Source organism: Anabrus simplex, chromosome 1, assembly GCF_040414725.1.
Source record: "Anabrus simplex isolate iqAnaSimp1 chromosome 1, ASM4041472v1, whole genome shotgun sequence".
In the NCBI taxonomy this organism is placed as follows: Eukaryota; Metazoa; Arthropoda; class Insecta; order Orthoptera; family Tettigoniidae; genus Anabrus; species Anabrus simplex.
In genome coordinates this window covers 550,854,254-550,866,793 of record NC_090265.1, presented here as the reverse complement: position 1 = coordinate 550,866,793, position 12,540 = coordinate 550,854,254, and the positions used below count along the sequence as shown (strand labels likewise).

Below are 12,540 nucleotides of genomic sequence, written 5' to 3'. Positions count from 1 at the left end.
TAGGTTTCAAGGTACACAGAGTTAGCAAAACTGCAGCTGAGTGTAAGAAACTTAATGGTGTGAACTTGCATGAAACTGGAAGACTAATGTGCAAGCTTGATGGAAATGCTTTCTACAGTGCATTTGTGGAAGAATAGGAAAAGAGAAGGCTAAGTAATCTAGGTAATCTTCTAGATTATCTTCCTCAAACTCACAATCTTTAGCAATAAAGTATGAAGAACTTTTAAATAATCTGCAAATTTTAGAGTAAACAATTGGCCCGAAGTTTATATTTCAGTTCCTATAGCGGGACAGTCTCTGGTTAAGACCCAACAATTAGAATATAGTTCCAGTGTAGGGACCCACACCAGGATTACTTGATTCGAGAACTGGAAAAGATCGAAATGAAAGTAGCAAGATTTGCTCTGGGCGATTCCCGACGAAAGAGTACTGTTATGAAAATTTTGCAAACTTTGGGCTGGGAAGATGTGGGAGTAAGGAGACGAGCTGTTCGACTAAGCGATATGTTCCAAACTGCCAGTGGAGAAATGGCATGGATTGACATTAGTAGATAAGCTTGAATTGAGCTTTTAAAGGTAGAAAAGATCATAATATGAAGATAAAGTTTAATTTAAGAGGACAAATTTGGGCAAAATTTCATTCATAGGAACAGGAATTAGGGAATGGAAACATTTATCAAGGAAAATGTTCAATAAATTTCAAAGTTCATTTAATTAAGAAAAGATTAGGTAGTCAACTAATAGGGAACATGCCACCTGGACGAGTCCCAAATGCAGATCAGTGACGACTGATAACAGCTTTTAAGCTGTATGCATAAGACAAAACAATGTCAGATGATTTGAAACCTCTGCTTTGAACTGTGAAAACCATGATTGTATCAACCGCAGAATATGGGCGTTCTTTCAATGGGATGAATGTAATACACCCATGTTCATAAAAAAAAAAGAACACCTTGAAAGACTAGAGATAGGAAGTTCATATTCACAGGACATGTGCATTAGTATGTTCTGAAGAAATGATTAGCATTTGAACTATGTCGGTCCTCAGGTTCAAGGTCGACATCGATATGTCGGCGTACCACCATCGACTGGTAAAATGTGCCTGCAGCTCTCGTTGTCGCTATAAACCGAAGGTGATGAATCAGTGTGACTCGAGCAGATGTGCAGGATGCCTCGCAGACGTATGTGAAAACCGCACTGCCAAATGAGTGAGTTTGAAAGAGGGCACATAACTGGCATGAGAGAATGTAATGCATCCATCCTGGAAATTGCTGCTCGTGTGGGACGAATTGTGTCGGCAGTGCAACGGATGTGTACAGAATGGTTCACGGAACACCATAGAACACAACGAGATGGGTCTGGTCAGACCATACAGAACACATAACCCCCCCCAAGAAGATCAACACCTCATCCGAATGGCATTGCAGGACTGATCTGCATCCTCCTCTGCTCTGGCACAACAGTGTAACACATCGTACACTATCAGGAGTGACAGTCCGTCACCGTTTATTAAGTCTAGGTTACCGGCGCGTCGTCCACTTCTCCGCCTAGCTTTGACTAATGCGTATAAATATGCTAGACTGCAATGGTGAATAGAACGACATCGCTGGGGACAGGAATGGCAGCAGAAAGTGTTTTCGGACGAATCCAGGTTCTGTATGTTTGAAAATGATGGCCGCATTTTGGTTCACTGCAGACAGGGAGAGAGGCATCACATTGACTGAATTCACACAAGACATACAGCGCCAACTCTAGGCCTTATGGTGTCTGATGATACTGCGTACAACCACAAATCACAGTTCGTGCGTGTCCAGGGCACTGTGACCAGTTTGACCTATGTGAATGACATGCTGCGACCTGTAGTCATACCCTCTCTGCACGACACCCCAGACGCCATATTTCAGCAGGACAATGCGCGATCACATGTTGCTGCACGAACGCGTGCCTTCTTGTTGTCACAGGATGTCAGACTGTTGCCCTGGCCCGCCCGATCACCGGACTTGTTATCAATCGAAAATGTGTGGGATATGGAGAAGCGACGGGTGCGGCGCTGTGACCCAATGCCAACCACCAAAGATGAACTGTGGAACCAGGTGAATGCAGCATGGATGGCTATTCGCGCCTTATACGAGTCAATGCCATCACGCATGGAACAAGTAACCAGTGCCCATGGAGGACCCAGTGCCTACTAGGCAACAGGACACATGCTGAACCTAGATGACTGATGACTGAAATGCTGATAGTTTCTGCAGAACATGCTAATGAGCATGTCCTGCGAATATGAACTTCCTATCTCTAGTCTTTCAAGGCGTTCTGTTTTTTATGAATATGAGTGTATATTCCCCTGAAAGGAGAGCTGACTGCAAGCGAAAACTGTCAGAAACTTTATGTTCCTGCAATTGAGAAAGGCCTCAGTACACAATTTCAAGCCTAATAAATAGGCCTATGTGAAAATATAGTTAGGAAAGGGACGTCACAGTGCTGATGAAAACAGTTGTATGAAACAAAGAGAATCAGAAGTTGCACCTCCAGGATTAAAAGCAGTCTGGAAGTTTCTAAATGAAAATCTTAAACATCATACTACATTGTTTTCTTAGAGGCATGCCAGTGGGAAAATCTTTGGGTGGTATATTGCCTCTGGTCTTTTCACACTTCTCTCACTGGTTTGAGCAATTGCCTAGCAAAGAATACTAACCAATATATATTCTATGATTTTGACATTTACTATGATTCCTTTGGAGTAAAAATGGAATAGTTTGAGCAACTACATAACAAGGAACACTAACCAATGGCTTCAGGTTCAGTAAATGACTGAACCTTAAACTTGATACTATCGTTCACCTATAAATATAGTCTGCAGCAAAACAAACAGTAGGCTACTGAAATGACAAATAGGCATATGCTCTGAACATCATTATAACAAGCAAACTAATGACAGCAAAATGCATCTAACTCTGTCAGTACTGCACACGTTCAAAATGTGCACCCTCACATTTCACGCATTATTCATAACGGTCCTGTAGATTGTTGATGAACAGGTTGGGAGCATGAGATATTAATTAAATGAAAATGTCAATGCCCTAAAATACAATAAATTTTCAGCAGTTGGTCAACACAAGAATGATTATAACCATAAATTTTCAGACATTAAACATGATATGGTAATTTTCAAAATTATGAATAAAGGACCCTTCCTTAACATAACAGAAAATTGTTTTATACATCTGGACCAATATTTTAATCCAAACTTCAATCTTAATGACATTTCTATAAAACCGAGCATTCTTTTTAACCTGCTCATTCAGCTTTTCAGACAATCAAAATCAAATATTAAAGGTCCGATTTTTCATTCTATTCATAAAACTTTTCTTAAACAATCTTCCACATTCCCACATCCCTCAGCCCCACCTTATTACCCTCTTACCCCTCCCCCTTTTCTCCTACCGTTTTTCTTTTTTTCCCTTCACCTCCTCAAGATTTCCTTTGAACCTCACCTACCCCACCATTTCTCTCTTCAGCTTATTACAACATGTATTAATTCCCTTATGACATATTTTATTTAAATATTTTCTTCCACCTGACCAAATTTCATTTATTCAGAGTCAAATGTATGGTCTGCACTGAACTGCGAATTTCTATCCAACTTTATTTAACTCCATATATGTTAATCCTCCTCGCGTAACATCCATCGTCCTTCAAGATTCTAGAAACAGAAGAATTTTCTTCTAGCATCTTACTTCGCATCGACATTTATTTCAAGTTTATAAACATCCTGAGAAGACAATGTTACTGTAATTTCAATTGATCTCTGAATGAACAGCAGCATCGCTTGAAAACCAACCTTTTTTGATTTCCATGACCAACAACTTAAGGATTACTTTTACAACTTGTTACTTTTATACGGCGCACTGGACCTTTTTATGGATCTATATTTTTTAACATAATGTAGCGCATTTCTGGATTCTTAAGCCTCCACGCGCAACAATTACCTTCCTTCAAGTTCCAAAAAACTGAAGAGCATTTCCAGCATTTGTGTGTTTTTACGTCTATGAATATCTTAAAAAACGACGTAACTTCATCTCAGTTGTTCTTCGAATATACAGCAGCACATTTAAGAAGCCAGCATATATTGAATTCCTTGACCCACAACTGAAAAATTTCCATCCTGAACAACTTTTTAATGCTATACGGCGCACTGGACTTTAATCGTATATAAATGATGTGACTTCAGCTCAGTGGTTCTTCAACTGGATACCAGCATCCTAAAGGAGCCAGCATATTCTAATCTCCTTATCCAGCAACTCAAGAATTCCTTTCTATAACATCTTTTTAATGCGCACTGGACTTTATTCATAAATAAACAACGTACTTCGGCTCAGTGGTTCTTCAGTTGGATACCAGCATCTTAAAGGAGCCAGCATATTCTAATCTTCATATCCAGCAACTCAAAGATTCCTATCTATAACATCTTTTTAACGCGCACTGGACTTTTTATGAATCTCTTTCATAAAGTTATTTTTTAACATAGTGCTGCACAATATCTCACATGGTATGTACTTTTACGAGATCTTATGTGTCTTTACATTGTTTAATTTCTTCGGTATTTGTGTTTTAATTTTGCTTTAGGCTGACAATGACCTAGTACTAGGTCGAAACTAGTCCCTAATCATTTATGTAAACTCTTTACATTTTGTATTGAAAAGGTGGACCCTAATAATACATTAATTTACTCTAAGCATGAGATATGGAAAGTGGGAAAGGTACGGGCATTCAATTCCATGGGAAATTAAGCTATCTCTAAAGTGTTGTTGTAGAAGGGCAAGTCTTTAGTGGTGTGGCTGTAACTTCATCTGTCTGAATCAAATTGTTGTTGCAGAGGCAGGTTTCAGGCATGACCAATTCCGTATGAATGGGCAGTAATGAAGTCTCTGTAGCATCCCTGGTTTACTGTTAGCAATATCTATTAGCAGATTTCCTGCATCATCCTCAAAGAAAAAAGGTGCAATATCCTATGTCTGGACATAGCACATCAAAACATAACCAGCACACTGTACAGAAGTTTTTGTATGATAACATCACGCTGTTCAAACCCTAGAAAATGGGTCGATTGTTGGTTGAAGTAGCCATAATGGTGAATATGTCTCATCTGTAAACCATATGTTGCACAAGAAATCTGGGTCTGCGTACACCATGGCCAACACTTAGCTACAATACTGTACTCAAGTGCATTCATCCATTTTTAGATGCTGTGCAACTTAAATTTGGTACAGAAATCCCCCAGCTCTTTATACATCCAAACAGACCTATCTTTCACACCAAGTTTCAACGATGTTCATAGCAGACTATGCTTTGGGAACTGTAATACCTGCTGGAGAAATCGTCCGTGATTCTTGTTTGTTGTGACAGTCCTTGGGCAACCAGTAATCCCCTTCTGTTGTCACAAGATTGATAATATATGACAGATAACGTTGTTGTGTTACTTGATGCTGCCTTCTTAAATCGCTCCTGGTCTGCTCTTTAAAACAGCACAAGCTCTGTCCATTTTGATGCCCCACTCCATATGAGCACAAATAGTGTTTGAAGATAAAACACCTCCTCTGTTGTATCATTATCACTACTCCAACTGCAGACTGCCATACTCAAGTAAGCACTACAGTAGGCATCAGGAACTGTCCTCACAACGTGCATGCATGTCAGACATGCACATTTCCAGATCTCTACACCAGGATAACTGAATATCTTAAGAGGATTGATGCAGTGCTCGTTTTGTTGCATGTACTATTAAAATTGGAGTGACTGAATGCTAGCACACAATGGGCAGTGCTACCACTCCCATTAAACAGTACCAGTACTGGTTAAGTCTGGATTAGCTGTGTTAAAACAGAACTGCTCTCATATTAAAATCACAATCAATATTGTACACAGACAAATACTGGCACTGCGATTTTAGAAAATATTGCAATATATTTGGTACAAAAACAGCAATACATATGGTACAAAAACAGATCTGTTTGTGAAAGAGTAGAAAGTTTTGACAACCTGGCAAATAATCTTTTGATAAAGGAGACTTTGTGGTTCACATTTAAGAGGAAACAGTGTTCCTTGTAAATCATAACTGTACATAATATTTTAAATTACTGCAAGATGTGATTGTTTATATATATATATGTACTTTGTCTATCGGTATATTACAAAATATTATATTTCTGATGCCAGGGTGACAGCGGAGGTCCTCTAACAATAGAAGAGCCTGATGGAAGTGACGTACTTGTTGGTATTGTAAGTTTTGGAGTGACGGGCTGTGCTGTGATCCCTGCATTTCCAGATCTCTACACTAGGGTATCTGAGTACCTTAAATGGATTGATGTAAATGCATTTACTTGAAAATAAAAACAATAAAAATTATAGAACGTATGTTCTTATTCTTGTTACACTTCATGCAATATCAGCAGACAACTATTTGAACACTACTAAGATTCACATTTATCTTTTCCAAACCTTCCAATAAATAAAATAAAATCAAAGATGTGAAGACTAGAAGAGGAAATGCAGCATAAGATTTGTTACTAATAACAATCTTAATATTTTTATTTTAGATAGTTTTTTTGGAAAACCATTTTCTTTTATAGGCAACTGATTCACCATAACATTGTACTACAGCACAATTTTAAAGCAAGGAAATGGAAGAGTCCAAGTCTGGGGAGGAAGCTATTAGACAGTGTCTCAATAGATAATACATGTGATGCAACAGTGAGACTTGGTATGGTGTCTGTTATGAAAATGTTATGGACAGAATAGTAGGACAATGATCCAATAGATTCATTTCTTCTTCTGTTACTGAGCGAGCTGACCCTGTGGTTAGGGGTGCGCAGCAGTGAGCTTGCATTCGAGAGATAGTGGGTTTGAACCCTACTATCGGCAGTCCTGAAGATGGTTTTCCTTGGTTTCCCATTTTCACACCAGGCAAATGCTGGAGCTGTACCTTAATTAAGGCCACGGCCACTTCCTCCCCACTCCTGTCCCATCATCACCATAAGACCTATCTGTGTCAGTCCGACAAAGCCAATTGTTAAAAAAAATAATCTTCTGTTTGTTCGATGTTCCTAATTTTCAACCACCTGCATAAACCTAATTTTTTGTATCTCCTTTCCTCTGTTTATCTTGCTTTCTTTTTATGCTACATTCCCAAAATTAAGACTAAATATCTCTCCAGATACTCTCTTCAATCTGTTTTGAAGCTTGTCCTGATGAAGCTGGGATGCAGAATCCAGCTTGGCAGGGTTTGAGGAAAAAGAAAAAAAGGATGTAAAAGAACTAGGATTAATAGGTAGAGAGAGAGAGTATATCTATGTGAAGATTGCAGTGCATTAAGATGTTCTTTTGTGAATTCATGTTCGTTCATTTCTCTTCTTTCCATAGTTCCCTCTTCCTACATTGACCTGTTATAGTGTTATCTTTCTTTTATTAGTGATATATCTTCAGTGTCATCTAGCGTATAGTAGCACTATAGTTCTCGTCATGCTCATTATTCACCAAATCAATTAAAGTTTCATAGATGACTGTTACAACCTACACAGAGATCAGAACAAACATCATCAATATAGATATTAATGGAATTATTGTAATTCTCACTATTATTTTAGCAATCTATATATATAAAATAAGAGTTTTGTCTGTACATTGCTCAGAATTTGAAAATAATGGTATTTCTGTATCGGTCATGTCCATAGTAACAAGAAAATGCACTTTTTACTTTTCCGTAATTTCTGTCTGTATGTACACGCATCACGAGAAAACGGTTGAAGAGAATTTAATGAAAATCGGTATGTGAAGTCAGGGGATGAGCCTCTACAATCTAGGCTATGAATCATTTTACTCACGCTGAGTGAAATGGTAGTTTAGGGGAAGGCCTAAAATTGAATTCTCAACTATTTATGTTATTAGTGGTCTAATGAAAATCGATATGTGAAGTCGGGGGATGAGCCTCTACAATCTAGGCTATAAATCATTTCACTCACGCTGAGTGAAATGGTAGTTTAGGGGAAGGCCTAAAGTTGAATTCTCGACTATTTATGTTATTAGTGGTCGTATTTTAAAGAAAATGGGTATGCAAAGTTGGGGGATAAGTCGCAATAGTCTGGGCTGTAAATTATTTTATTCACGCTGAGTGAAATTGTAGTTTAGGGGAAGGCCTAAAATGTAATTCTCAAATATTTCTTATTAAAGGTGTAATCGATGAATGCTACACAAGTATGGTTATATAGTATTAAATTTCCTATTATTCATGTCTTATACTGTACATTGTTACCGTACTGGCTATGATCACAAAGATATTCATGATTTTGAATTTTTGTTACTAAGTGCATATCAGCGCCGAGTAACCAGAAATGGGTAAACAGTATTTAATGAAAATCGGTATGTGAAGTCGGAGAATAAGAAACTACAGTTTATGGTATAAAATATTTTACAAATCACAGAGTCGAAAGAAAACTAAATGTGAAGGCCTACAATACAGAAAGCTCATAACATTGATCAACAATAACATTACATTGACCATTGTTTGTCGTGATGTGCTTTGTGTCATCTGTTGCCCTTCATCTCCGGTAGATAGGATTACTGCTGCATACAGAGTATTTTTTATTTGATTTACGTCGCACCGACATAGATAGGTTTTATGGCGACGATGGGATAGGAAAGGGCTAGGAGTGCCTTAGGCCTTAAGGTACAGGCCCAGCATTTGACTGGTGTGAAAGTGGGAAACCACGGAATACCATCATCAGCGCTGCCGACAATGGGGTTCGAATCCATTATCTCTCGGATGCAAGCTCACAGCTGTGCACCGCTAATCACACGGTCAACTCGCCCAGTCGTACAGAGTGTAACAGCCTGCCTGAATATTGATTGGAAGTAGCTGGGGAGTTAGATAACTTTCTTCTTTAGCATGCCATTCCCCTGGTTTTTAAATTTTCTGATACTACTGGTATGTAACACACTGGACCATCATAGCATTCAGGCTATTCATTCCCTACTCTGAGGCACTGATTGGAATGAACAGTGTGCATATTTAGCGGAATAATGGCAGATGAGTGTTCATGGCAATCTGCGGCCTGGTCATCCCAGCTCTGGAACTTTGGACTATTAGATTGGCACCGCAATCTAACCGCAGCACTGTTCGTTAAAAGTGATAAAACGTGCGGCTTTCCATTTGATCGAGTATTTTATATGATAGCATTGCTTTTAATCGCTACATTCATACTTACGTTTTTGTAATGACCTATGTTGATTTCAGGTTGAGAAAACCACAAAGTCAGTCTTTCTGAGAATCCCGTAGCGAAGCACAGGTACATCAGCTAGTACAGTAATATTTTATGCTAACACTGATGTTTTCATGACCCATACTTGTATACGCGATATGGGCTTTTCGGCTTATGCTGTGTCAAGAAAACAAGATGAAACTCTGCGTTGCGAAGAAAACTTTGCTCTGCGTCTTCACAAGAAAACCTTCATTATTGTAGACGACTTCCTCGGGAACAGTCTAGGTTTTCTTCTGAAGACGCGGAGCAGTTCTCTGTGAAATGTAAAGAGTACGGTATCACCTTGTTTTCTTGACAAGGCATAAGCCCATATCATGTATACAATGTTATAAATGCATTTAGACATACACCCCCCTCTCTGCTTCCCCCTGGCAAGTATTCCTGTTATAGGGACTATACAAATGGAATTTACCAAAATATTACAAATCACCGGCACTACTTCTAAAATCCACTTTTTTCCATACGGTACCTCAATAAAGTCAACATAGCCTACAGTACTTTAACACGTTACTGGATATACAAATCTTTAATCTCAAATCTCGAATGAAAGGCTAGAACACAAAAATAACTGCCTTATAGAACACAATTGCAGTTCAAATAATATGAATACAGTGAACAAAGTAAGAACAATGCATGAACGAAGAATTTAAGTCTCATTGCATAACATTACATCAATAAGAAACTTGGAAGCACAATAGCCCTCTCACTATGTACCTTCTGTTTATCTCGATGACATTGCATTCAAAAGTTACATTCGGAAACACACAAAGAAAAAGGATATTTTATCATTCAACTGAAGTTTTCGAGCCTTAAGTCTGTTTTACACATGGAGACATTATATACAAAATCATAACCACCTTCAGGATATGTACCACACAACTTAATGAAACACATCAGCATCTCAAAGAAGCGACAATAAAAAGTAACGGGAATACAATGCAGAAGAAAGAATTGCCGAACATGACACGGGGAATGCAGAAATAATTCCGCCTACTTTATCGCACTGCCATAGCTGCCTCCTTCCTTGCTGCATCTTGAAGTAACTGAGTATCAACGTCCTCGGGTGGAAGCTGTACATATCGTACAACAGAACCTCGGATGAAGACACTTTTCACAGACAGCATGTAGGGAGGATACTTGTCTGGATCAGTACCACTTATGTCTGTCAGCTTAATATTCAAGTACTGATCAATTGAATGTAAAGTTCCACACATGCTCAAGTCATTTTTCAATTCAACAACAACATCTTTTCCAACCAAAGACTTGAAGAACGAGTAGAACAACATTGTTAAGACTATGCAGAGATCACAGTTACAAAACTATTACTTCAAATATCACGGCTTAAGAAAAGCTGAAGTATTTTATATTCAGGGTAGGATCAAGTACAACAAAAAATATCCCTTGCTATCAGACAGTACCGCAGAAAACCGCACTCTTCCAGCCCAAGTAGGTGTTTAATTTTCAAATTGGATGGGTTCTTCTTCTTCTAGTATGACAGTCTGTTATTGGGCCTAGCTTTGCTCTTTATCCAGTAACACTGTTTATTTATTTCTGTTGTTGTTTTTGTATTCTTATGTTGGCAGTCTTGAATATCTATGAAATTGGGACAAATACAGTAGAGACCATTTACCTACAGTTCAACTACATTTAAATGGTAGCATCTCAAAAACAGACACCATGGTGTTCAGGAAAGGAGGGAGAGTACCCGCCTCAGCACAGACCTTCATTCGGGATAAAAAATTAAAGATAGTATCAGACTTCAAATATTTAGGCATCACCCTGCAATCGAGCGCATATTGTTTCACAAAACATGTCACAGAAAAGGCAACTCAAGCAATGATGGCAATGCATGATATAAAAAACATTAGATCACTTAGTCTGGAGACAGCAATGTTACTATTCAGAGTAAAAATTCTTCCAATAATGACTTATGGCATTGAAATTATCTGGACACATTTAACAACGAGGAACTTATCAACCTTGGAAAAGGTGAAAGCGAACTACGGTATATAAAGAAGGTGATAGGTGTAACAAAAACGACACGATCTAGACTTGTATATCTCGTCGCAAGGGAATCATTTCTTATAGAAGATCTCAGGACAAGTATGCCACTACCGAACACTGGTGCATCAAAGAAACTGCTAGCAAATCTGACGGAGAAGAGAGAAGAAGTCCAACCAGACTTCTATGGCACAGGGGCAATGATAGATCGCTCGTGGACAAAAGCTAATTTTGAATTAAGACATGTCATTACAAGATTAGCAGTTCACGGTTTTCATCACCTACTCTGCAAATCAAAACACTTCCATGACACAAGTATAGACTGTGAGTGCAAACTATGTGGAAAAACGTGTGAACAGTACCACATTGAATTCTGTACAAGAAGAACAATGTCTATAAGTGATTATGCAAATATGTAACCCATCAATGTAACCTATATTATCTGTTATGGCTATTTGGCTGCATTAAATATATTAAATTAAAAAGCAAAAAAAAAAAAAAAAGGTAGCATCGCCCTCTACTATGACTCAGTGGCGGCTGGTCGTATCAGAGACTGGGTGTTGCACCAAAATTTTCAATGTTGCAATTTTAAATGAGAATCTAATAGAAATAACAAGAATCCTCAGTATCCGTATGTAATGAACTGCATTCATGTTAAAATTGAAATATATCCAGCAATTAAAATACAGGAAATAAGAGTATAACTACAGTTATTCTTACCTCACTTGAATTGAAAATTCGCCCTCCTGTTTTTCATTGATGCGAACTTGTCAGTCATCCGTTGATTGAAGTCTGCGATTTCAATCAGCGATCTCTTTCTATAGAGAGCATCGCCAAGGTCGACAATCTTTCCTGGGTCATAAAGTTCCTTAAGGAAGTTTTTATTTTATTCAAAGTAGAAAAACATCTTTCTGCTTCGACAGACGTCATAGGGATTGTAAGAATTAAATTTCAGCAGTTTCAAGCACTCAGTTCAGTGAACGTCCTCTCTAGGTTGTTGGTCATTATAAACTCTGCTAAACTAACAGGACCCGACAATGATCTGAATTCATGTGCTAAATAGGGGCTGCCTGGCCGAGGCGGTAAAGGCGTGCTCGGTTCGCCCGGAAGGACGTGGGTTCGAATCCCCGTCAGGAAGTCGTAAAATTTAAGAAACGAGTTTTCCACTTCCGGAGGTGCATATGGCCCTGAGGTTCACTCAGCCTACACCAAAAATGCGTACCAGG

General features: G+C 38.5%; 1 protein-coding gene and 1 pseudogene across 1 annotated transcript in view; one reads left to right on the top strand and one right to left on the bottom strand.

The window, feature by feature from the left end:
* The window catches only part of LOC136857129 (uncharacterized), a 139,121-nt gene extending 129,431 nt beyond the window's left edge, over nucleotides 1-9,690 (top strand). Inside the window, exon 11 of the mRNA XM_067135539.2 lies at nucleotides 6,216-9,690. Coding sequence (XP_066991640.1) covers nucleotides 6,216-6,383 — 168 coding nt within the window. The 3' untranslated portion in view covers nucleotides 6,384-9,690. The remainder of the gene's footprint in view (nucleotides 1-6,215) is intronic.
* A 130-nt stretch (nucleotides 9,691-9,820) lies between these two features.
* LOC136857130 (U6 snRNA-associated Sm-like protein LSm2 pseudogene) lies at nucleotides 9,821-10,795 on the bottom strand (annotated as a pseudogene).
* Nucleotides 10,796-12,540: the final 1,745 nt, after the last annotated feature.